Source organism: Dama dama, chromosome 22, assembly GCF_033118175.1.
Source record: "Dama dama isolate Ldn47 chromosome 22, ASM3311817v1, whole genome shotgun sequence".
Taxonomy (NCBI): domain Eukaryota; kingdom Metazoa; phylum Chordata; class Mammalia; order Artiodactyla; family Cervidae; genus Dama; species Dama dama.
In genome coordinates this window covers 20,565,679-20,592,881 of record NC_083702.1, presented here as the reverse complement: position 1 = coordinate 20,592,881, position 27,203 = coordinate 20,565,679, and the positions used below count along the sequence as shown (strand labels likewise).

The window sequence follows — 27,203 nt, the reverse complement described above, 5'->3', positions numbered from 1 at the left end:
GGACTGTAGCTTACCAGGCTTCTCTGTCCATGGAATTCTCCAGGCAAGAATACTAGAGTGGATAGCTATTACCTTCTCCAGGGAATCTTCCCAACCCAGGGATTGAACCTGGGTCTCTCACATTGAAGGCAGATTCTTTACCATCTGAGCCACAAGGGAAGTCCAAGTACAATGTACGCACTTTGTAAATAGTTGCCAGTTTGCTGTACATTCAAGTTTTGTTTTTTTGGAACTTTCTGAAATTTTATTTTTCAAATATTTTCCATCAGTGGTTGGTTGAATTTATGGATGTGGAACTCATAGATACAGAGGGCCACTTATATATGAAAAGAATGTGAAAATTGATCTATTTAATTAATTTGGTTTATATTGATGTATTTCACAAGATTCTAACTTATTCCCTGTTTTGAGGTAGACATAGGAAATAAGAAACACAGGTGTATCTTTTATACTTAAAAGCAGATCTTCTGAACAGAAAAGACGCCAGGCCGCAGTCAAAAAGATTTTCACATCTTTATCTGAAGGTTGTCCCTAGGTTGGGAAGAGCCCCTGGAGGAGGGCACAGCAACCCACTCCAGTATTCTTGCCTGGAAAATCACATGGATAGAGCCTGGCGGGCTACAGTAGTCCATGGGGTCTCACAGAGTCAGACATGACTAAAGCAACTGAGCAGGCATGCATGCATAAGAACTAAATCAAAGCTTTTGTCAGAAAATAGCAAACATTGTTTCAAAACTGAATTGATATTGTCTGTGGTATTGTCCATGGTAGAAGAAACTTCTGATTAGTCATTTTAAGAAGATATTGTATTTTTATCAGACTTCATCATGTTGTATTTAGATATATATATATATATAAATGTTATATAATATGGATTTCCCAGGTAGCTCAGATGTAAAGAATCAGCCTGCAATGCAGGAAACATGAGTTTGACCCCTGAGTTGGGAAAATCCCATGTGGAAGGAAATGGCAGCCCACTCTAGAATGCTTCCCTGGGAAACCCCATGGACAGAGGAGCCTGTTAGGCTACAGTTCATGGGATGGCCAAAGGGTCAGGCATGACTTAGTAACACAACAACAATATTATGTAATATATATAGGTTATATATTTTTCATATTTAATAAATAGTTGTATATAAATTAAAATATTTTTTCCCTTTTTTCTGGACAAGCATGTCATTTAAAAAAATTTGTCTTCATTTTATTTTTTTTACCTTTCTCAAAGATTAAAAATACATTTTCTATGTTTTATTCCCTTATATGTGTACATGCTAAGTCACTTCAGTTGTGTCCAACTCTTTGAGACCCTATGGACTGTAGAAAAACCCATGGGATTTTCCAGGCAATAATACTGAAGTGGGTTGCCATTCCCTCCTCCAGGGGATCTGCCTGACCCAGGGATCAAACCTTCATCTCTTAGGTCTCCGGCCTAGGCAGGCAGGTTCTTTACTCCTAGTGTAACCTGGGAAGCCCTTTATTGCCTTATACATATACTTATGTTTAGCATTTCATTTGCCTGATATAGGGAGCTAAGTTTAATGTATATGTATATACATTACGTATATACATATGTATATCTAGCTGTTTAAGCACAACTTATAGAGTGTTCTATTATTTATTTTCTGATTCACCCATTTAAGTAACATGTCTGGTTGTCTACTATGTCAGGACCTAAAATGATAAATAGTAATGGATATATTCTTACGGAAATTAGAATTGTTGGAGAAAATATATATCAGTCAAATAACTACAGAAATTATTTTTAGCTTTCAGTATTGATTATTGCCTCAAAAAAGGTAAATTATCAACCTGATACTGTGAGAAATAATATACAGGTAACTAACCTAGTGTCAGAGTTCCCTGAAGAATTCTAAGGGAGTATAGATTGGTACAGATATTTTACAAACTGAATTATTTCAGTTAGTTAGGTAAAGAAAAGGACAAAGAACAATTTAGGCAAGAATATTAGGGTGTGTGAAGACCCAGTGATGTTAGGAAAAATAGTTCATTTAATTAAAGAGGAATGATGCGGCAAGAGCAAAAAGATAGAAGAAAGTGTATAACGCTTTCAAAGACAAGGCCAGAGCAGAGGCAGGCAATTTGAGAATAATTTCTTATTTAAAATAGGTCAAATCTTGTAACTGACATAGATATACAAACAATAAATTGGGGGAATTCCAGATTCCTTGCTCTTTCAACAAGTTGAAAAATGGTGACCTTCACTAAAATAAGAACATATGCGGGATGATGATATTGTTTACTTTGTTTCATTTTTGAGGTGTGCAGTTTCAGTTGTTAATATTTTGGACATTTGAGGAGATGCTAACTGACAAAGAATAAGTGAGCTGAAACCTAAAGAAGAAATCTCAGCATGTGCACATGTGTAAACATGTGATAAGTAGTAATTGAGACAAGGACGGTGGATGAAGAGACCAAGAAAATATAAAGAAGAAATGGTTAAGAAGAAAGAAGTGGTGAATGGTAATGAATTCTATTAAAAGTTCAACTAAAAGAGAAATAAAGGATCCATTTAGTGAAGCAGAGATCACTTATGATCTAACGGTGTGCTGATGCCGAGGAGTCATTAGGTAGGAGTTAGAATGCAATGGCTTGAGTAGTGAGAATAAAATATAATAAATGGTGATGAAATTCAATGGCACTTTAAGAATTTTTCTAAGTGTGGTAGAGAGCAAAGATAGTATTTTTTATTGGGATTGAGGTCTAATGATGGTGAAAATTGTGTTTAATTTTAAACTTATGTGAAGGATAGTACTAAGAAGATATTGAATATTCAAAAAAAAAAGCAGAGTGATAAACAGTGTGTGATTCTCGGGCAGTGGAGTGGACAGATTCAAATATAGTTGAAATTGGCTTTATTGAAGAGGAAGGAAATCACCTCTGTTGAACAGGAGAGAAAATAAGATGCGTGCATATACGTGGAGAAAGATGAGGTAATCTGGTACTTTTTCTTTTACTGTGATATAGGTCATCTTCTGAGAACAAAGAAAGGGTGTGGAGGAGACATTTGTTAACAATGGAGAATGTGTGATAAAATTAGTTTCAGAGAATGTGAAAGAATGATGACTTGAAGAAAGCAACAGGACTCCCAGCAGCATTAAAGCAATTTCATGTTGGTGACTGTGAATTTATATTGCAGTAAATCTAATCTTTTCTAAAAAGCACTTGGCTTCTCAGGTGTTGATGGAGAGGAACAGATAATTTATCTCATACATAGGGTGATTTTACTGAACAAGTGGGACCAGAAAATGTTCAAGGAAGTTAGTGATTGGCAGAAGAGAATCAAGGTTGACCTGAAAGAAGGTGAAGAAAGTATACTGATAGAGTGGAATGAGGTCAAATGGGCTGCAGACATCAATGAGATCAGAGCATTTTCATTTTGGAGAGAGATAAATGAGCAATCTTGAAAGGTAAGAGTGTTTGTGGAGGGTGCTAAGTTTATTTAAGACTTTTTTTGAGATGAAATACTTAAAGATATTCAAAGACCAATGTGTTCCCATAGGAGGACTTGACTGTGGCAGAATGAGGAAGTTACTGTAGATGAGGAGACAGAGAAATTGTGTAATCGGGATATAAGAGGATGGTTCATATGGACATTGATGGATCAGAATACTGTGATTCATCAGCCTGGTCAATAATGAGGATGCCTGGGAGCACATAAGCCATGATGAGAGGAGGGAAAATGAATGTTAGAGTCATAAATAAGTGGAAGAGACTTGAAAAAGATGTGTCTGTACTGTGTTTCTCAGTCATCAGGTACTGAGACACATTTGGAATTTTATATTAAAATGTTTTCTTTTTTACCCATAAGCTGCTGATCATGGAAGTCTTTCAAATTATATGTATAGTTATTTATTATAACACACCAGTCTTCCCAAGTGGCTCAGACATTAAAGAATCTGCCTGCCTGGGAGACCCAGGTTTGATTCCTGGGTTTAGAAGGTCTCCTGTAAAAGGGAATGGCTAACCATTCCAGTATTCTTGCCTGGATAATCCCATGGACAGAGGAGTCTGACAGGCTACAGTCCATGGGGTCACAAAGAGTCAGACACGACTGAGCAACTAACACACACAAACACACACACACACACACACAGTTCAGTTCAGTTCAGTTCAGTCGCTCAGTCGTGTCCGATTCTTTGTGGCCCCATGAATCACAGCACGCCAGGCCTCCCTGTCCATCACAAATTCCCGGAGTTTACTCAGACTCATGTCCATCAAGTTGGTGATGCCATCCAGCTATCTCATCCTCTGTCATCCCCCTTCTCCTGCCCCCAATCCCTCCCAGCATCAGGGTCTTGTCCAATGAGTCAACTCTTCGCATCAGGCGGCCAAAGTATTGGAGTTTCAGTTTCAGCATCAGTCCTTCCAATGAACACCCAGAACTGATTTCCTTTAGGATGGACTGGTTGGATCTCCTTGCAGTCCAAGGGATTCTCAAGAGTCTTCTCCAACACCACAGTTCAACACCATCAATTTTTCAGCGCTCAACTTTCTTCACTGTCCAACTCTCACATCCATACATGACCACTGGAAAAACCATAGCCTTGACTAGATGGACCTTTATATGACTGTATTAAACTATATTATGAAAGTGAAAGTGAAAGACACTCAGTCATGCCCAACTCTTTAGGACTCCATGGACTATAGAGTCCATGGAATTCTCCAGGTCAGAATACTGGAGTGGGTTGCTGTGCCCTTCTCTAGGATATCTTCCTAACCCAGGGATTGAATCCAGGTCTCCCGCATTGCAGATGGATTCTTTACCAGCTGAACCACAAGGGAAGCCCAAGAACGCTGGAGTGGGTAGCCTATCCCTTCTGCAGCGGATCTTCCCCACTGAGAAATCCAACTGGGGTCTCCTGCATTGAAGGCTGATTCTTTACCAACTGAGCCATCAGGGAAGCTGATATTAAGCTGACAAACTATATTGTATGCTATAATAAACACAATGTAAAAATAAACTTCATTTTCTGGGTGGTGATATCAACTATCACTAAGTAGTAACCAAGAATTAAGAATTATCTATTATAATTTAACCAGGAAAGCCTAAAACATAATTTTTATTGTCACAACTACATACTTTCCCATGTATCCCATGGTACTCTTATTTTGTGTAATCTCTAATACAATATGTAATTGGCCCATTTTTCTTTTCCTTTAAGGCCTCAGGCTTGATATTAAAATACTTTTATTAAGCAGTCTTTAAAAGTAATATTTTTCTTATACATTTTAAGTTGAAAATTTGTAATTTATGAAATCCTTTTTGAAATACCAAAGGTATTTTTTATTTTCTGATTGGTCTTTTGTGGGGGAGGTAAACTACAAATGAGTAGTTTCATGAAAACTTCCTTTGTAGTTTTTCACACATGCTTTGAATAGCAAGTGATTATAAGTCATTATTAGATTATTTTTCAACCAAGAATCTTCCTTGAAGGTTCTTACACCAGATTATCTACTGTATAACTTTATTTTCAGCATATAGCAATTTTATATTGTTTAGTATCTTTGTATTGTTTAGTATCTTTGATTTTCCTACAAAGTTTATTTTTAAATTTATTCTTCAAGTTGGTGAGTATGATTGTTTCTGTTTATTTCCTTCTCTCAATAAGTTAAAATTGTATATAATTTTTGACAGTTATATCAACAGTCAACTCATAATGTACTGCAGTTTAGGAAGAAAATCATTTCTGTAAAATTATGTTACACTCTCATTTTGTAAACAATGGTGTGGAGTATGAATGCAGCTATCTTTTGTATTTTTTGATTCTTTGCCTTGGAATTTTCCTGTTGTTTTTTTCTCCAACTGTTTAGCCTCTTTTACTAAATAACCCATATTTTTCTCATTATTTTAAAATGTTGGATCAGTTGATGTTTTCATTATTGGGTTTCCATACATACTGGCTAATTATTTTCCAGAAGGGAAAGATTTAAATTAATCCAAGGTCTGTGTAAATGAATGTCTGTTTTCCTGCACATTGTCCAACTCTGTGTGGTTGAATTTGATTTACTGATTCTGTAGGTTAACATCTATATCATTAATATGTTAGTCTGTATTTCTTTGTTAAGTGATGAAGAAAAAGTCTTTCATGTGGTTATTATTGACAAAAAAGTCTTTACATTAGCAATAAAATGATTTTTTATAATTCAACCTAACTTTCTTGTCTATGTGTGATTAGAAACTTACAACAATTTACTTATACTTTCTTTGAATGTTTTATTAATTTTATCATCTCATGGTTTGCATTTAACATTTTGATTTATCTGAAATTTGTTCAAGTATATGTTGTGAAATTTGCAATCTAAGTCTATGTATTGCTTCAATTTGAACTAATATTCCATCTGATTCTATCACTTTTAGCATTTCCTAGATCACACTTATTTAATTATCAACTCTCAAAAACAATACTCATTTTTCTTTCTTTTTTGGTACAAAGAAAAAGGCAGTTTAATTGTGCTAAACACTTAAACAGCAACATTCTTACAATGTCAGTATACTCTTAAATATCAAGTTTTTGCTGGTGCTAAATGAATTGGTCAAAACTTTCAGAAAACAATTTGAGGAGGTGAGAAAAATTCTTAATTTGAAAATAAGTTTATCCCAGTTTTTTCAAAATTTACTCCTAGTAAATTTATAGAAGGATAAATATAGGATATGGAAAAAGCTTTATGAATAAAATTGTTTGTTATTCAATACTTCTAAATATTCAAAATTTTTTAAAAAGTGTAAAATAAATAAATAAATAACAAAAAAATAAATAGCTTGTATCATGCATTCTTTTATTTTCAATAAAATAGAGAGCAATGTATGCCAAAACTCTACCTACAAGTAACCACTGAAAATACAGCCTGTTGAGAAATCTATTATTTTGCTTTAAAAATATATATTCCATTATACAATATAATAATATATAAAAATAATATCTGTTACATTAAACAATAGTATACTGCGGTATAAATGTACCATAGCTTTAACACCTTCCTTAATAGTGAATTCTGTTGATAACTTTTTGCTCTTTGTTTTTCCAATTTAGCTCTTAGTAAATAAAAATAAAAGATAGGTTCTGCATAACTTTGAATATTTAAATAATATTTTGTAAGATAAATTACTTAAGATAGAATTGCTGATTAAAATTCTACTTACTTTATGCTTTCATAAATATTGATAATTTTGTACTCACAATCATGTGCCAATTCAACAAAATATTAATTATTTAGTGTTATCACAGGTGAAATGTGCTCTATTATTTTCATTTTTATTTCTTTCTTTATTAATGAGCTAATAAATTTTAAAAATTTTATGCATGACCTTTTAATTTCTTTTGTCTTGTTAATATAGCTGTGTTTTAACCATAGTTCACACATTGTTGACACTATTCATTATATCGAAAATGTTGATTAGGGAAAACATATCTATTTTAAACCTACTCCTTTGAAACCCTGATTCAGAAAGGAAATGAAATGTATCTTACTAATCTTATTAAAGGAGAATAAACTATTTTTCTGAATAAGGACTGCAAAGTGAGAGGGAAGTTTAATCTCTCATTTCTTCCCTTTTTTATCCTTTTAATGTTATACCTAAAAGCTTACTTGTACTTCAGAATGAATGCATTTTTCACTGTCTGATTTGATGTAATCACCACTTAACCTTTTCCCTCACTTTTCTCTACTGCACAGATATTAAAGAGAGACACAGAAAGATACCCAGATTGAGCTGAAGCAGTCTAAGTTTAAAAAAAGAAAAAATGCTTAAGAGTAAGCAAAACAAAGATATTGTAAACAAGCAAGAGCTAATCTACACAGAACCAAAATTTTCCAAGTCTCAACAGCAAAAAACATCCGAGACAAATCAGAGTAATGTCCAGTCAAGAGAACAGCAAGTAGACTACATGGAACTGAAATTTCCCAGATCTTCTCATCTTCAGCACAGAAAACAGAAAAAAGGAAAAGGTACATTTTTTTTTTTTTTGGAAAAGGTACATTTTTATATGTATTATATTTTGCTATTTGCTAGATCTTGATTCTTGGGTTTAGAAAATTACTTCTTTCAACACCTTTGTATAATAAATTTGCCTCATTACACTGATTACCTATGTTCAGCACTCTCCTTAGTTATTTTAGATATTACCATGAAATTTTTTGCCTCTTAAATAATCTTTCACTATGTTCATTTTCTCTAAAATATTCCTACAGAATTGTATTACTTGTGAGAATTATTGTGTAAATTCTACTGCTTATTTTTAAAATAATTTTAAAAATAATTCTTGTTCTTAGTCTTCAATTCAGTTCAATGTAACTCACTCCCACAACTGTTTTTGAATTTTTGCTGTGACCCTGATCCAAACCTATGATACCTATAAAGATGAAGCTGCAATAACCACTTAGCTTCAAAAAAACTAACAGAATTTGTTAGAGGAAAAATAGATTACAGAAAAATATAATAATGATTAATTGGATATTGGAGTTAAAGCTGAAAAATGAGTAGAATATGATAACAATGTTCCTAACCTAAGTGACTGAGTAGTTAATCATCTTACTCATCATTAAGAAAAATATGTTTAATCTAGTAAAGGCAGATCATATATGAAATTTGAATTGTCTCTTGATCAGTTCAGAGGAAAATGTCCATAAAGAAATTGGATTTTAAAGGCTAGATGTCCCAGAAGAGGATGGAAAAGGGTAGGAAAGACTTATGTTAGTAGGTAAGATTGCAAACAGAGGCAATATGGGTGAAAAGTCTATCACAGAGAAAAAGAACATTTATGACTTAAGCAGAGGAAGATTCAAGAAGGATACGAAATGCATGTCCAGAGAGAAGGAGAAAATAAACTATGTCTAATAAATGACAAGTGGAAAATTATTTCTTTGGACTTAGTAAAGTCCAAAAATTTGGGGTTTGGCAAAGTCCAAAAAATTGGGATTTCTCTTTGAGTGCCAAGAAAAGCATATAAGCCACAACTAAGGGTTATGAGGTTGAAAGAAATTTATTATGGGAATAAAATTAGTCCAGAAAACATTTTTACAATTTTCACTGAGAAAAAAACAATATAAAAGAAATGATGATAACAAATGAAAGACCTGTATGAATAACAAGGAATTACATTAGATTTTGAGAGGTCTGAGCCCATACGTGGACAGATGTGAAAAAATTTATAGAAAGAGATGATGAAGAAGCTGGCAAAAAAGAGAAACTTTCTCTTAGAAAATAAATGTTCTAAAGGAGACTGGGTGGCATGGAGTAATTAGGGCATACAGTAGGTTTTAATTTGGGAAAAGAAATTGCTTTTCCTCTGAATTGAAAAGAAGATAATAAGGTTGAATATATGAATATCCATATAGTAAGGTAGAATATATGAATATTCATACATTCAGGAAGGTGGTCAAGATAAGGAAATTCATGGTTTCAACTTCCTTGTAAATAATAAATTTCTTGGTGCTTGAGTTAGAGTCTTACTGAGGCTTGATAATTTTTTTTTTTTTTTGGTAGTCAAAGACGGACTTTGGGCAGAAGTTGAGCAAAACTAAGATTAGACATGCTAATATTTATCCACCACACTGTTTAATTTCTAAACTTGGAAATTTGACTCCTTACACTCTTTCATCTATGACACATTCAAGCAATCTTGAAAAGGAACATGTGTTCAAATAACCTGCTTCTCTCTTGGATTGATGTCTACCTGCTTTCATGAAGATACTGACACAGACTCTCTAAAAGTTTCTCATCTTCCACTCTACACATTTTTCAATCCTTTCTTATGTTTCAATAAAAATGGTCATATCTTTTTAAAATCAGTGTCTGCAAAGATTTCATACTGTTCTTAAAGTTGCTGCTACTGCTGCTGCTAAGGCACGTCAGTCATGTCCAACACTGTGCCACCCCATAGATGGCAGCCCGCCAGGCTCCCCCATCCCTGGGATTCTCCAGGCAAGAATACTGGAGTGGGCTGCCTTTCCTTCTCCAGTGCATGAAAGTGAAAAGTGAAAGTGAAGTCACTCAGTCGTGTCCGACTCTTCTCGACCCCATGGGCTGTAGCCTACCAGGCTCCTCCGTCCGTGGGATTTTCCAGGCAAGAGTACTGGAGTGGGGTGCCATTGCCTTCTCCATTCTTAAAGTTAGAAACAACAATAATCCTATAGTCTTACAGGTTATCTCTCCACTTCCATTCCCCCTTTGCTCCCTGAATTCCAGTCAGACTATAATTTCAGTTCCATGAATACATCAAACTTCCTGTCATCTAAAACCATTTATTGATGACTCTTCTCGAGTTTGATCCCTGGGCCAGGAAGATCCTCTGGAGCAGGAAATGGCAACCCACTGCAGTATTGTTGCTTAGGGAATCCCATGGACCGAGGAGCCTAGTGGATTACAGTCCACAGGGTCACAAAAGAGTCAGACAGGACTTAGAGCCTAAACAACAATCCCAACTGGAAGACCTCCTCCATGTCTTTCGTATTTCAAGAAATAATTAGCTCTTACTTTCCACCAGCTTTCAGTGAAATGTCTTTTTTTTTTGATAAATGTATTTCCTGTTCTCATGTGTCCAGGTTAAAACTTGGTGAACATACTTGTATGACTTTGCAAAATTTATGATAATTATTCCTTATCTCAACAAAGAGCAAAAATGTATTTTGCTATTTCCCCCTTGACTGATTGGTTGGCTAATGAGTGAATATTAATATTCACATAGAATTGTGAAAATAATTTTTTTTACATGACAACATTGTTTTCTCTAGGTGTATTTCATTTTTAAGTCTCCTAGCTGAGAGTATATTTTCAAATTGCTCAGAGTTAATAATTTATAGATGACTAGGCGAGGGATACTCAAAGATGCTGGTGAGTCAGGTGACATTTCTGGGGCCTTAAACAGGATCAGAAAGAATTGAGGTCAAGAAAAAGCTAAAAAGGAGGCAATCTGAGTATCAAAGAATTCATACAAGGATTGGGAAATGAATGACTGCCCTCTGAGAGTGAAACATAATGGATTTAAATTTCATATTTGATGGTTTGTGGGAAATGATGAAACCATCATTGTTTCTATTTCCTTTAGTGTTACACCACAAATCTACAGCCTGGCAAGTGATAACTGGGAGTCTGGGGACCCTGTGTGTGGTCTTATTGATAACAGTGTGTGTCTTGCTTGCAAACTGTAAGTAATTAAGAAAATAATCTGTCCTTGGTACAGTCAATATATCAACAACATAATATGTTTCAATGACTTGTAATCAAGAGTGAATTTTTATTGTCCTCGTTATTTTATCCTAAACAAAACTAATTATTACCATGATTTTTGCCATAGTATTTTCCAACAAAGAAGACCCAAACCAAAAAATATCACCTGTTCCCACTCCATCTTCTAAAAATGATGGTGAGTACTCTCTCTGTTTTATCTACTTCTAATACTGATTATTTGGAGAAGGAAATGGCAATCCACTCCAGTGTTCTTGCCTGGAGAATCCCAGGGATGGGTGAGCCTGATGGGCTGCCATCTATGGGATCGCACAGAGTCAGACATGACTGAAGCGACTTAGCAGCAGTAGCAGCAGCAATATTGATTATTAGGGTTAAAAGGTTTGTTTTCCTAACATTCAGAAAACTTCAGTGAATCAGATAGAAAAATCCTCTTTTATGGCATGTTCAATCTTTTATCACAGAACTATTAATATTGGGCAAGATGAGAAAGATGACATAGGAGAATGCAAGAAGACCCAAAGTATTATGTATAATAGATAAGTATTGTTTGTGATTTGATTATTTCTAGGAGAAAATGGAGTATAAATTATATTAAGGTGGGAGCAAGAGAAATGGGTGAAGAGGGCAAAAAGGAAAGGAAAACAAATGAAAAGTAAAGGAGTTTTGTTTCTAGCTTTCCCTGATGGAGATGATTTCTCTAGCATTTATGAAGTTAGAAGCATTTTGATTTTATTAAAATACATTAATTTTATTTATACTTTGATACAATGGCTATCATATAGAAAGCTGTTATTGTTTTGAATTCTTTGTCTTTTTTTTTCACTTATTGCCAGTTTACTCAAATTCCTAGCAGTAAATCCAGCACTTAAAGGAAAGAGAAAGACTGTGAGAGAAAGGGAGAGAATGTTTCTGTCTCTTTTTTCAGGAAGTTGGGATGGTTCCCCTCTGATTTTTTTCATGGAAATCTTTCCTTTTTCAAGAACAGTGTTAGATTCTCAGCACAGATGCATTTGCCAAGAAAGGTACCTCTTTTTCCATACACTAAAACCAAAAGGGTAGGGTCCCTTTGTCACTGAGGCCAAAGACATTCCTCATGAGTATTCCTGATGAACATTTCCTATAAGCAGGGGGGATAAAGAAAGAAAAAAAAGGAAAATAATAAAAATAATGCTGTAGTTTTTGCATGACATAAAAATATTTTGGTTTAACACTCCTTAAGAAATTAAAAAGGACCAAACATTTATGAAAGAGGAAGTCTAAGTAAAGATTAAAAAAGATGGAAAGAACTAATTTCAAGTCTAATTAAAAATAAATTCTTTGAGTTAAAAAGAGAAAATCTTAACAGATGCAATAAACAGAGACTAGACACATCAGTTGTTAATTTTTTGTTTAAATTAGTGATTGACTTGAGAAACTGCTTGTTGTCTCTCAGGAAAAAAAAAAAATCAATGTCAAATATTAGCCATTCACATTGCTTGTGTTTTTGTTTTCCTTTCATTCACCTAATTTGAAAATAAAAAGCAATCAAACAGGAAATTAAGGAAATGAAAATTATAACCCCAGTGAGTTAGCATTACACAACCACCAATATGGTTAGAATTTGAAAAGACTGACAGTAACAAGCTTTAGTAAGGATGTGGAGTTAACTGTACTGACACAAGCCCTTAACAAGCCTACTCTTAGACATTTAAAAAAGAGACATGAAGGCATATGTCCACATAAGACATGTACAAAAATATCTAGTAGAGACACTTTATATGTAATAACTAAAAATTATAAGCAATCCAAATATAAACCTCCAGATGAATGGATTACAAATTGTGGGTTAGTAAATAATGGACTACTCAATAATGAAAAGCAATGAAATCTCTATACACACAATAGATAAGATTCAAAAACATACTGAGTGGGAAAAGATGCAAAAGAATTGATCTTGAAGGATTATGTTTATACGAGCTTCTTAAAAAGGTAAAAAAAATAATTTGCAGTGATATAAATCAGATCCATGATTGTTCGGGTGAAGTAGGGGTGTGGAACATTAGTTGGGAAGTAACATAAATTAACTTCTGTGTTGATGGAAATATTCTAAAATTTAATTGCAGGAGAAATTACAGAGGTATATTCATTTATCAAAACTTATCAAATTGTGTATTTCAAAACTGTCTTTTATTATGGGTAAATGATAACTCTGTGGACTGTAGCCTGCCAGGTTCCTCTGTCCATGGGATTTCCCAGGCTCAGAGGCAACCTGGGCTTGCATCCCTTCCTCTGTTGTGTTCATCCCTGATCTAGCGCAAGGCTATAGTGCAGAAGGCTGGGTTTGGGGGTCAGGGCATCGTGGCCGCAGGAAGTGCAGCTGACAGAGATGTGGACAGTCTCTGTGGCATTCTCCCCCCAAGGCCAGTCTGTCGCGGATGGACCTCTAAGATGTGGTACAGAGTGGGTGGAGCTGAGATGCTCTCCCTGGGAGAGGAACCACTAGGTACTCCTCTGGGTGCTGAGAATGGCTGCTGCTGCCCCACCCAAAACACAGCTCAGCCCCCCAGGCAGTCTCTGCGTTGCTGCATCAAGTCCTCTCCCAACACCTGTCTGCCTGAGACTCAGCATTGGGCCATTAGACTCCTGGGGTGCTACCCCTGTAGCAGTTATATTCATAGCTGCCCCATCTGTCACCTGTGTGTACGCTGACAGGGATCACTACCCCCTCTCTTCGCCCATCACTCCCTAGGCCTCCCAGTCTCTCTCTGTGTAGCTAGACAGTCTTTTCCCAGGGTCTGGTTGTCCCAGATATCACACCAGGTTGTGACGAGGAGTGAGCAGGGGTGGGGTGATCACCCTTTTGGATTAAAAAGTGTGTTGATGCAGTAGCCACAAGCCCAAGGCTCTCTCCACCTGGATTGTTGGCAAACCAGCCCATGCACACCCCTCATAAGTAGAGTCTATTTAGGCTTCTCCAGCACTTCTATCTGTCCCAGCAGTTGTCTCAGCAGACGAGGGGGTTTGTCTCCGGAGCACAGGACTCAGGACCGGAAAGCCCAGATTGTGGCTCACCCTGCTCGCTCTTTAGGGTGAAGGTCCTTCTCCTCGTATCAGACCCCTCCCGGGGGAGCAGGACCTGAAACGATGCCTTTTGTCCCCCTCGTACCGAGTTACACGTTTCCTGCTGTTTGGTTTTATAGCAGTCCTGCCAGCTTCCAGTTAGTTTTTCATGAGCATTGTTACACATGTAGATGTTTTTTTGATGTGCCTGTAGGAAGATGAGTTCCTTGTCCTCCTACTCCACCATCTTGTTTCCCCTCCCTAAGTCTACATTTTTTATGATTATAAAAAATTATTAAAATACACAAATTACATGATTATTAAATTGTTAAAGTATAAGTTTTTAAAAATTACTTACTGAATTTTATTCTGTGGATTTAAATCGCTTCCCTGGTGGCTAAGTTGGTAAAGAAACTGCCTGCAATGCCAGAGACTGAGGTTCAATCCCTTGGTAGGGTAGATCTCCTGGAGAAGGAAATGGCAAGGAATATTTAAATTAATAGCAAAAATTTTGACAAAAGTGAAATAGCTCATTAGTTGCTTTTTGTGTCCATATGATTATATATTGATTAGCTTTATATTTATGACATTTATTTATTCACTTATTTATTTGACTGTGCTGAGTCTTAGTTGCAGCACACGGGATTGTCCATCTTCTTTGTGGTATGTGGGATAGTTCTAGTTGCCACATGCAAACTCTTAGTTGCAACATGTAAGATCCAGTTCCCTGACCAGGGATCAAGCCTGGGCCTCCTGCATGGGGGCTCGGAGTCTTAGTCACCGGAGTACGAGGGGAGACCCTAGCCTTTTAAATATGCATGTATAGTTTTGATCACATCAAAAAACTTATATTTGAAATGTGTTTTCCCTATAGATAAAATTTTATAACAGATTTTAAGTAGAAAAATTAAAAACATGAGCTAAATCTTAATTATTGTTAGCTATGGTTTTGTTTAAAACTTGCCCAGAAATGTTACCAAAAAATGTTTGTTTTGCTTTCTACCTAATATCCATCTGTATAACAAACAGGAAGATATGGGAATTGTGTTAGTAGTAGTGACTTGTTGTACAGAGTACACATTAAATATATTTTTACTTTCTAGAATGTTCCTGTGACCGTTGTTCAACTCACTGGATTGGATTTGGAAGTAGTTCTTATTATCTTTCCTGTAAAGCCAAAACCTGGGTGGAGAGCCATGCTGCCTGTGAAGAGCTTAACACTCACCTTCTAAAGATTGATATCAAGGCAGAGCTGGTAGGGGAGACACTTCTGCTTTTGTTTATTTGTTTGTTTTTGTTGTTGTTGTTGTTATACTGTAACTGTATTTGGTTTGAAAATATTAGTGATTGATGCTATAATTTGGGAAAACTGAAGTTCTCAAAAGTCTATGATATTTTCTTTCTTTGACTCTGTTTTATTAGGGAGAAGTTGGAGAAACTCCACTTTTTGAACATTTAATGCTAGGAAAAAAAAACACATTAATAAATGAGATATCTTTAGAAAAAAATCTTATTAATACTAAGTAGATGTGTGCAAGCCCTTGGGAGAAATTTAACCAATAGTCTTTGAATCAGAAAGAAGTGAATTATAATATGTTCACATTTATGGTTTATGACTGTTTCCAAATAGGAACTTTTATCAATGCTTGAAGTAAAAGGATGGATAGGTCTCAAAATCAATGAAACCAGTGAATCCTGGTTATGGGAAGATGGCACCACAGTAATTGAAAACCTGTAAGTATGGTGTTTTGATAACTGAACTTTTCTAGATTATATGTGGTTGTGTGTGTGTGTGTTATGTGTGTAAGGAACAGAAAGAGCAACCAAGATAAAGGAAATCATTATGTGTTTTGAGGATCAGTCTATGTGATTTAATTGGAAAAGAAGTGTCAGTTCTTTCTAAATAATCTCAGCTTTAGAACCTTTACATTGTTAACATTACTGGACTCTTAGAAGAAATTTGGGCATAGTTTTAGCCAAGTTTGTAAATCTATATGTGTCTATCATAGTTTTATCTTTTGTGATTTGATTTTGTTGTTGTCCAGCCGCTAAGTCATTTCCAATTCTGTGACCCACTGGACTGTCTTCCCTGTCCTTGACTAACTCCCTGAGTTTGCTCAAAGTCATGTCCATTGGGTCAGGGATGCCATCCAAACATCTCATCCTCTATCACCCTCTTCTCCTCTTGCCCTTACTCTCTCCCTACATCAGGGTCTTTTCCAATGAGTCAGCTCTTCACATCAGGTTGCCAAAGTATTGGAGCTTCAGCTTCTTCCAAAGAATATTCAGGATTGATTTCGTTTGGTTTATAAATTGTCATTTGGCTTATAATTCTATTTAAACAAACAGGATTAGATAATGTTTAGTATTATCTGCTAAACTTGGCTTAAAGACTGTCAATCTTCAGGGTTTTGTTCTTATTTTATTTGTTTAGTTTGTTCTTTTACTCTTTCTCATTTTGTTTGTTTTGTTAATTTTAAGCTTGAGATAAAATTGGCATTTGAAGATTTTATTGCTTTAATTTTTTTTACAGATTTGGATTCCTGAAAATGGAGAAAGATGGTTGTGCATATATTGAAGGAAATTATGTTTATCCTGCTAACTGTTCATCTGGAAAAAGTTACGTGTGTGAGTTTACTGTATAGCAGCTCAATTTTGCTAATACAAGTTGTTAGTGAATCCTAATTAATTAAAGAGCATAAAATATGTTGCTGCTTTTATAAAATTTTATTAGTTATGACTTAAAAATTTTTTTTTTACTGCATGCAGAATACTTCAGTTACATTTCCAAATTTTAAATGTACTCAAAGTGAGGAAAATTTACCACCCATAAATTCCTTGGGAGTGAGTAGTCTCCTTATGAGAGCTCATATTAGTAATTATTTATTTAATAAAGTTAGCAAACATCCTTTGTGAACTAAAAAATTTGTAAAATAGGGATATAAAAATAAAAAGGGCTTCTACCTATATCAGTTAGGGTTCTGGCATGAAACAGACATTTAAGACTGTTCGAGAGGTTTGCAGTGGTAAACCAAATGGGTGAGGTTTAATGGAAAAACAGAAAATAGCAAGATTTATAAACCTTTGTCTGTCCAGTCTTGGAGGCAAACCAGTGTGCTCATGTTCATGCACACTCCTTAAGAACAAAGTCCAGGCTTCCCACAGCCCTTCCATCTGTTTCAGCAGTCTTACAATCAGTCACAGGTATTTGTCCCCCCCACATAGGACTCCAGACTGTGACACCCCATTCATGGCTTGACCCGCTCAATCCCAAGAGTGGGTCTCCAACAGTATAATCTCCCTTTTCCTCTGAGTCCATTCCAAGATGCACCAGTCCTGACCCAACCACTTCTCTTTCCTTCCTACCTGATTATTTGTGTATCTTTCTTACAGTCTTGGTTAAACAGGAGTCCTCTTGCCAGTTTCCAGTTAGGAGAAGGAAATGGCAACCCACTCCAGTGTTCTTGCCTGGAGAATCCCAGGGATGGTGGAGCCTGGTGGGCTGCCGTCTATGGGGTCGCACAGAGTTAGACATGACTGAAGCGACTTAGCAGCAGCAGCAGCAGCAGTTAGGTTTCAGTGAGAATTGTACCACATGTGGATATATTTTTGACATGTTGTGAAGGAGTAGGTGAGCTTTATGCCCTTTTACTCCATCATATTGATCTGAACTTCCTTTAGTCAGTTTGCATATAGCATCCCTGTCTTTCGATCTGTAAAGTTTCTGCTGAAAAGCCAAATGATAGTCTTGCAGGAGTTCCCTTATACATTGTACTTTGCTGTGCTATGCTTAGTCACTCAGTCTTGTCTGACTCTTTGCGATCCCATGAACTGTAGCCTGCCAGGCTCCTCTGTCCATGGGGATTCTCCAGGCCAGAATATTGGAGTGGGTAGCCTTTCCCTTCTCCAGGGGATATTCCCAACCCAGGGACTGAACCCAGGTCTCCTGCATTGCAGGCAGATTCTTTATCAGCTGAACTACCAGGGAAGCCTCTCCCTTGTACATTACCAGTTGCTTTTCCCTTGATGATTTTATTAATAATATTCTTTTTATTTGTAATTTTTGCCACTATCTTTATAATGTATTTCTTTGTGGACCACTTTGGGTTCATATGTTTTTGCACCATCTGTCCTCCCAGACAGGGCTACTTGTTTCTTGGGTTAGGGAACTTTTCTGCTCCTATTTCTTCATATGAGTTTTCTGATCTTACTGGGGATCTGTATGATACAGTTGTTTGTGCACTTGATATTGCATAATGTGTGTCTTAAACTGTCCGCGATTTTTGAAAGTCTTTTCTCTTTTTTTCTTTTTCTCTTCAACTTAAGTGATTTTCTCTACTCTCTCTTCCAGACTACTGAACTATTCATCTGTGTAATCTAATCTGTTGTTGATTCCTTCATGTGTATTTTAAAATTTTAGTTATTGAATTCTCCAGCTCTGTGTGTTTCTTCTGTTATTTTCTCTTTGTTAAAAATACTGTGCTTATCCTTTCTTCTCCTGAGTTCATTGAGTATCTCTATGATCATTTCCTTGAACTCTGTCAGGTAGATTGATTATATCCATTTTACTTCTTTTTCTGTGATTTTACCTTGCTCTTTCATTTAGAACATTTTGTCTCTATCATTTCCTCTAATTCTCTGTGTTTATTTCTCTGTATTAGGTAGTTTGGTCTTATTTCTTGTTCTTGGAGAAGTGGTCTTATGTAGGAGATGTCCTATGGGGCCAGCAGCAGACTCTTCTGGTCACCAGAGCCATATGTTCTAGGGGTGACTCTGGACAGCATAGGATGACTACTTTGGGGACACTGTTAGGTGGGGTTGTCCCCATATTGTTGGTTATATTTGCAGCAAACATTTTTCCATGTTGTCACTTTTTTTTTCTACTTTTTAAGTAGTATCTTCCTGATAGACCCAAAGACTTTATTCCAAAGTTTTACTGAGATATAATCAACGTCCAACATTGTGTAAGTCAAGCATGTTGATTTGATACATTTGTATTGCAAAATGACTATCATCATTGCGTTAACTAGCACATCTCTCTTATCACAGACATATATTTCTTTTTTGTGATGAAAACTTTGAAGATCTAGTTTATTAGCAACTTCCAAGTATATACTACAATATTATTGCCTTATTCATCATACTGTACATTAGATCCCTATAACTTGTTAATCTTATAACTGGAAATTTATATCATTTGATTAGTATTTCCACAGTCCACTCACAGTTCCTGGTGACAATCACTTCCTCTCTGTTTTCTGAATTTGGCTTTTTCAGATTCCATATGTATGTGATATCATGTAATATTTATTTGTCTCTGACTTATTTCATTATCAAGTATCTAAATTAAGGTTGCTTTATAATATGTAGCTTTGTATTTACCATGCCAAATTCTTTCCTACCATTCTTCAGTTTTAGAAATAAAATATCTATTCTAGGCTCTTTGCCCTAATATAAATTTTTCGAAATAATTGATTAAGGTCTAATGAATGATAGGGTGTTTGTTTTAGTTACACTAAGTGTTTAGATTACTTTGGGTAGAGTTTGCATATTTACAATGTAAGTAAATATTTCAATGAATTGGCAAGAGATATCACTAGTAATTTACATCTTCTTTAATAATTTTCAGTAAACTTCATAATTTTCTACATAGAAATAATGAATATCTTCTGATATTTACTCCAGATACTTCTAGGTATTTAATTTTTTTCCTAATGTAAATGAAATCATCTATTATATTAAACAAATTCATAGTGTAAATAAAACACACAGAAAAACTGCACAGACTATTAATGTAGAGCTTGTCTAATTTTCACAAAATAAATATACTTGTATATTTATATGTTGAGATCCTAACATATAAATATATGTTAAGTTCCTAACCCAAAATATATGTCAAGGTCCTAATCCCCCAGTACCTGAGAATATGGACTTATTTGAAATAGGTCTTGGTGGATACAATCAAGTTAAAGTTAGTTCTCTCTTTAGAGAGAAGCCTAATCAAATATGCTCATATGTAGGACCTGCTGACCACTTTATTTTGAACTTCTATATTCCAGAGCTGTGAAAAAAAAAATTCTGTTCTTTTAAGACACTCAAGTTGTGCTACTTTGTTATAGAAGCTCTAGGAAACAAATACAACATCCAAGTAATCAGCACCAGATAATTAACAAGGTTTTGACCAGAAACATATTGATACATCTTTTGTTACTGAAACTTTAGTGACTGAAGATGTTTCAGTGTTCACTTATGTAACAAATCACCAACCACAGGTGTCAGTATCTGCAAACATCCCCTGGTCAATTGTGTTAAACAATATCACAAGCACTTGAGAAATGCCTCTTGGACTTTGTCTCTAGCAATGACTTCTAACCATGGTAACTATTATTCATTCCCATTATTATACCTTCTAGAAATAAATTCCTTCTAAAATAAATTCTGTCCTAATTTATAACAGCAGAGATTAGAGTTATGTATAAATAAATGGAATTTTATAGAAAAAACTATTTTGTGTCTTATTTTTTGCTCAAAATTGTGTTTGTGTTATTAATCCACAATGACATGAACAGATAGTTTAAATAAAAGAAATACCAAAAAGAGATGCTTGGTGTCACAAATAATAGGAAATTGTAAATTTAAATGACTCAAGACAACTGTTTCCATTGGTAAAGGCTTTATCGTCAAAATCAAACAGATTCATAAGACACTTTGTTGGTAAAGATGTAGGGAATCAGGCACTTTTGAATGATGCTATTTGAGGATAGTAAGGGCACAAGCTCTATTAAACATTAAATATCTATCAAAGCTTAATTTACATATTTTTTGGACACAGAAATTGCACTGCAGGAGATTTATATTATGGATAAGCTCTATGGCAAATGATACGGTATGTCATGCTATTTATTGGAGGATTTTTCTATAATTACCAAATTCTGGGATGAAACTAAATATCCATTGAAATAAGCAGTTAAATTTTTTAGAAGTAATTTATTTTAAATGAAACAAAGATAAATATTTTTAATGATAAAAGGTACAATTCACAAAGAAGATAGACATCATAAACTATTAGCTACCTTAACAGCAAAGAAACAAAGATATATAAAGCAAACATCAGAAGGAATAAAAGGGAAAAGAAAAAATATATAATCACAATGAGACAAGTTAACATTTCTCTGAGAATATTTTATCAAGTAAGCAGTTAAATTTTATCATAATACTTACAATTGTTTACAAAAAGTGAGCTAGTTCTTTATATGCTGACATGGAACAATTTGCAAGAAAGGTACTTAAATAAAAAAATAAAGAAGCAGGACTATTGTTTATAATTCAGTTCAGTTCATTCGCTCAGGAGTGTCCGACTCTTTGTGACCCCATGAACCACAGCACGCCAGGCCTCCCTGTCCATCACCAACTCCCGGAGTCCACCCAAATCCATGTCCATTGAGTCGGTGGTGCCATCCAACCATCTCATCCTCCATCGTCCCCTTTCCTCCTGCCCTCAACCTTTCCCAGCATCAGGGTCTTTTCCAATGTACTTCACATCAGGCGGCCAAAGTACTGGAGTTTCAGCTTCAACATCAGTACTTTCAGTGAACACCCAGGACTGATCTCCTTTAGGATGGACTGGTTGGATCTCCTTGCAGTCCAAGGGACTCTCAAGAGCCTTCTCCAACATCACAGTTCAAAAGCATCAATTCTTCTATGCTCAGCTTTCTTTATAGCCCAACTCTCACATCCATACATGACCACTGGAAAAACCATGGCCTTGACTAGATGGATGTCTGTTGACAAAGTAATGTCTCTGTTTTTCAATATGCTGTCTAGGTTTGTCATAACTTTCCTTTGAAAGAATAAATGTCTTTTAATTTCACGGCTGCAATCACCATCCACAGTGATTTTGGAGCCCAGAAAAATAAAGTCAGACACTGTTTCCACTGTTTCCCCATCTATTTGCCATGAAGTGATGGAACCAGATGCCATGATCTTAGTTTTCTGAATGTCGAGTTTTAAGCAAACTTTTTCACTCTCCTCTTTCACTTTCATCAAGAGGCTCTTTAGTTCTTCTTCACTTTCTACCATAAGGGTGGTGTCATCAGCATATCTGAGGTTATTGATATTTCTCCCAGCAATCTTGATTCCAGCTTGTGTTTCTTCCAGCTCAGCATTTCTCATGATATACTTTGCATATAAGTTAAATAAGCAGGGTGACAATATATAGCCTTGATGTACTCTTTTTCGTACTTGAAACCAGTCTGTTGTTCCATGATTACATAACATTTGATTTAGCATATAGCATGTATATAATTTTATGTTCCTACAATATCTCTGGAATAACATCTAGACAAATATAATATTTGTTCTGAGAAAGAAATTAGGAAAAATAAAAGACTTTGTCCATTATTTCACACCTTTCATATTTTGAATATTATGAAAGTATCAATTTCAAACCTCCTCAAATACATTTAAAATGACTTACATAGATAACTTTAAAATATCTACTCCATTAAATGAATTTGTTTGACGTTTTCTTATTTACTGGTTCTTGAAATTTTTAAAAACTAAATTTATTTTTTTGACTTTTGATTTCATTACATATAAAACTTATTGTTTTATCCTTCAAAAATGTTTGAGAGATCATAATCCTTCATAAATCATGTGTAGTTGAGTAATTTGAATGAACATCCTAAGTTTTTTTCATAATATCTATTAAAGAATTAAAATATCGACTTTGAACACAATAATCATTTAGTTATCAGGGCAAATAAACTTCTTTTCACAAATGTAATGAAGCTGTCTAATACAAACATCAGAAATAATACTCACTGACTTGAGGTGTCCACATTTTCCATCAGGTGAATTCTGTTGGAAATTCCTACAACAGAAAATATATTTATTTTAGATAGTCATTCTCTAGGAAAAATTTGATTATCACAAATTTAAAACATATGTGTAATTATTTCAATGTTCAGATGCAAATCTTGTGACAGATGTACAACAATAAAATTGTAAAGTGTAACTTTATATATAAAACTAAAATAAGTATTGCCAATTGTAACTAGATATAAAAATATTTCCAGTTTCCTATTATTCAGAATATGTGCTGAGAGCAATTTTCTACTATACTAGCCTCACTTTGAGTGCAGAAAGTGCTTATATGCATTAAAAATGAATGTATATTTTTAATTTTTTTTTAGTTTGGTCATTTTTAAAGTTTATATTGGATTTATTATAATTTTCTTTCTTTTTTTTTTTTTGGGGGGGGGGGGTTTGGCCATGAGGCCCGTGGGATCTTAGTTCCTCAACCAGGAATTGAACTGGAAGGCAAAGTTTCGACCTGGACTGTCAGGGAAGTCCCAAGAGTGTATGTTTTGAAAGCAAGATAGCTGAGTTGGAGATCTTGAGCTTATTTCCTTCCACAGACAAACTAAAACTACAACCGTATGTAGAACAACGATCTCTGAGAATGAGTTAAAGACCAATAGAGCAGATTTTCCATAACTAAGGATATAAAGACACTGCATAGGGGCTTTCCTGGTGGCTCATTGGTAATGAATCTGCCTGCAAATCCAGGAGACATGGGTTCGATCTCTCCTACAGGAAGATCACACAGGCCATGGAGTAACTAAGCATGTGCACCACAACTGTTGAGCCTGTGCTCCAGAGCCCATACTTTGCAACAAGAGAAGCCACTGCAATGAGAAGCCTATGCATCACAACTAGAGGGTAGCCCCCTCTCGCCACAACTAGAGAAAATCCTCATGCAGCAATGAAGACTCAGCACAGCCAAAAATAAATTAAAATTTAAAACAGGCAATGCATAGATATTTAGTGATTCAGAACCTGCATTCCCAGTGCCATGAGCTGTGAGCACAACTGCAGAATTCACCCCTGAAAAGCAAGGGTTCTGGCCCTTCACTGGGGTCCCCAGACCAGGGGACCTGCACTAGGAAGATGAGGCCCCGTAATATCTGGCTTTGAAAACTAGTGGGGTTTTTACATCCCAGGGAGCCAGAGTTCAGTATGAGACTGAGAGTCTAGTTTTGAAGGACTCACACACAAACTAACTTGCTCTGATTCCAGAACAGCAGCAGAAGCTTGAAAAGTACCAGAGTCATACAAGAAAAAAATTGAGTAATTTTAGGGCCGGTGCTAAAGGGGCAGAGATTTGGTAGAACTTTCCACGGGGATGGAAACACTGGTGGGTGATACTTTTTTTTTTTTTCTTAACTCTTCATCCACCTAACTAACCCAGCACTCGTTGGCACCATTCCTGTTGCTCTTTCCCAGGTGGTTCAGTGATAAAGAATCCGCCTGCTAAGTAGGAGAAGCAAGAGACATGAGTTTAATATCTGAGTTGGGAAGATTCCCTGGAATGGGAAATGGCTACTGGCTCCAATATTCTTGCCCGGAGAGTGCCTTGACAGAGAAATCTGGCAGACTACAGTCCAGGGGGTTGCAAAGAGTTGGATATGACTGAGTGACTTATCACAAGCACAGAGAGTTAATTTAAGCACAACAAGGAGACAAATAGACATAGACACTATGTTGTACACCTGAAACTTACTGTATGTCAACTATACTTCAGTAAAATTTTACATAAATAACTAAAATGAGAGTAAGATTTTTTCCTACTGACCTTAAGGACTTTTGGGCTTCCCTAGTAGCTGAGATTCTTTCCCTGGTAAAGAATCTGCCTGCAATGCAGGAGACTTGAGTTCTATCCCTGGGTCAAGAAGATCCCCTGGAGAAGGGAATGGCTACCTCCTTCAGTATTCTTGCTTAGAGAATCCCAAGGACAGAGGAGCCTGGTGGGCTACAGTCCATGGGGTCACAAAGTGTCAGACATGACTGAGCAACTAACACTTTTTTAAAGAATTTCATACCAAAGAATGTACTAAAATTCTGTGAAATTGAGCAATGAGATTAGGGAACATAGATTTTACATTTTAGGGGGAGGAGGCTGCAATATGTAGGAGAAAATGTTGCTTAATTTTAACTTTCTGTAAATGTTCCTGGATCTAACCAATAGTGAGCAATACTTTTAAATAGCAAGATTATCTGTGTGAATTCACCAAACTTTCAACTTCTGCTAATGATCTCAGTAGCACTTCTATTTAAGGTATCCCATGATCCTACCTGCCTCACTGTTTTCCTTATGTCTCTTTCACCACTCTTCCTAGTAGTTTCTCCTCATCATCCTCTTCTCCCCATTATCTTAAACATTTTGAAAAAGTTCAGGTTTAGATTTCCTGAAGGTCACTCGCAGCTTCATAGCATTGACAACGTCTCTGCAATGATTCATGCTACACTTGCATCCCCGGCACAGACCTCTCATTTGAACTTCATAACCATGTACAAAAACCATCATGTGATATCTTGTGGATAGCTAAATGTTTAATATGTTTATCTAACATATCTAAAACCAAATTCCAAATATGCCCCATCAGAGTCAATGGCAAATATTCTTACAATTACTGACCAAAAACCTTGGAAGCATCCCTGACATCTCTGACTCACACATCTTTAAATACATTTGGAATCTGTCAGCAGACCAACTCAACCAATGTTCATCAGTTCAGTTCAGTTCAGTTGCTCAGTTGTGTCTGACTCTTGCAACCCCATGGACTGCAGCACACCAGGCCTCCCTGTCCATCACCAACTCCTGAAGTTTACGCTAACTCATGTCCATCCAACTATCTCATCCTCTGTCATCCCCTTCTCCTTAATGTTCATCATTGCTCATCAAGCCACTATCATCTCTCACCTAGATGACTGTACTAGATACTTCATGTCCCAATTCATACTCCCTATACCCCTAAACATACCCCAGACAGCCTAGAAGGCAAAGTCAAGTGGGCCTTAGGAAGCATCACTACAAACAAAGCTAATGGAGCTGATGGAATTCTAGTTGAGCTATTTCAAATCCTAAAAGATGGTGCTGGGAAAGTGCTCAACTCAATATGCCAGCAAATTTGGAAAATTCAGCAGTGACCACAGGGCTGGAAAAGGTCAGTTTTCATTTCAATCCCAAAGAAAGGCAATGCCAAAAATGTTCAAACTACCACACAATTGCACACTAGGAAAGTAATGCTCAAAATTCTCCAAGCCAGGCTTCAACAGTACATGAACCATAAACTTCCAGATATTCAAGCAGGAGTTAGAAAAGGCAGAGGTACCAGAGATCAAATTGCCAACATCCATTGGATCATTGAAAAAGCAAGAGAGTTCCAGGAAAATATCTATTTCTGCTTTATAGACTATGCCAAAGCCTTTGACTGTGGATCACAATAAACTGTGGAAAATTCTTCAGGAGATGGGAATACCAGACCACCTGACCTGTCTCCTGAAAAATCTGTATGTAGGTTAGGAAGAAATGGTTAGAACTGGACATGGAACAACAGACAGGTTCCAGATAGGGAAAGGAGTACATCAAGACTTTTTACTGTCACCCTGCTTATTTAACTTATATGCAGAGTACATCATGTGAGATGTCAGATTGGAGGAAGCATAAGCTGGAATCAAGATTGCTAGGAGAAATATCAATAACCACAGATATGTGGATGACACTACCCTTATGGAAGAAGGTGAAGAGGAACTAAAGAGCCTCTTGATGAAAGTGAAAGAGGAGAGTAAAACAGCTGGCTTAAAACTCAACATTCAAAAAATTAAGATCATGGCATCCAGTCCCATCACTTCATGGCAAATAGATGAGGAAACAATGGGAATAGTGACAGTTTTTTTTCTTGGGCTCAAAAATCACTGCAGATGGTGAACTGTAGCCATGAAATTAAAAGATACTTGCTCCTTGGAAGAAAAACTATGATCAACCTCAGTTCAGTCACTCAGTTGTGTCTGACTCTTTGCGACTCCATGGAATGCAGCACACCAGGCCTCTCTGTCCATCACCAACTCCCAGAGCTTACTCAAACTCATGTCCATTGAGTCCGTGATGCCA

At 35.9% G+C, this 27,203-nt stretch overlaps 1 protein-coding gene across 4 annotated transcripts; it reads left to right on the top strand.

The window, feature by feature from the left end:
- The first annotated feature begins 2,932 nt into the window (after positions 1-2,932).
- Positions 2,933-16,956, top strand: LOC133043764 (killer cell lectin-like receptor subfamily I member 1). 4 transcript variants are annotated; one of them, XM_061124980.1, is made up of 7 exons: positions 2,933-2,951; positions 7,696-7,968; positions 11,067-11,165; positions 11,316-11,384; positions 15,352-15,503; positions 15,879-15,982; positions 16,782-16,956. In XM_061124980.1, the coding sequence occupies exons 2-7, from the start codon at positions 7,764-7,766 to the stop codon at positions 16,891-16,893; spliced, it is 741 nt and encodes a 246-aa protein (XP_060980963.1). In that variant the 5' UTR covers positions 2,933-2,951; positions 7,696-7,763; the 3' UTR covers positions 16,894-16,956. The 4 variants fall into 4 exon arrangements, with proteins under 4 accessions (XP_060980963.1, XP_060980962.1, XP_060980964.1 ...); XM_061124979.1 differs by lacking the exon at positions 2,933-2,951 and adding an exon at positions 3,301-3,428; XM_061124978.1 differs by lacking the exon at positions 2,933-2,951 and adding an exon at positions 5,413-5,589.
- The last annotated feature ends 10,247 nt before the right edge of the window (positions 16,957-27,203 follow it).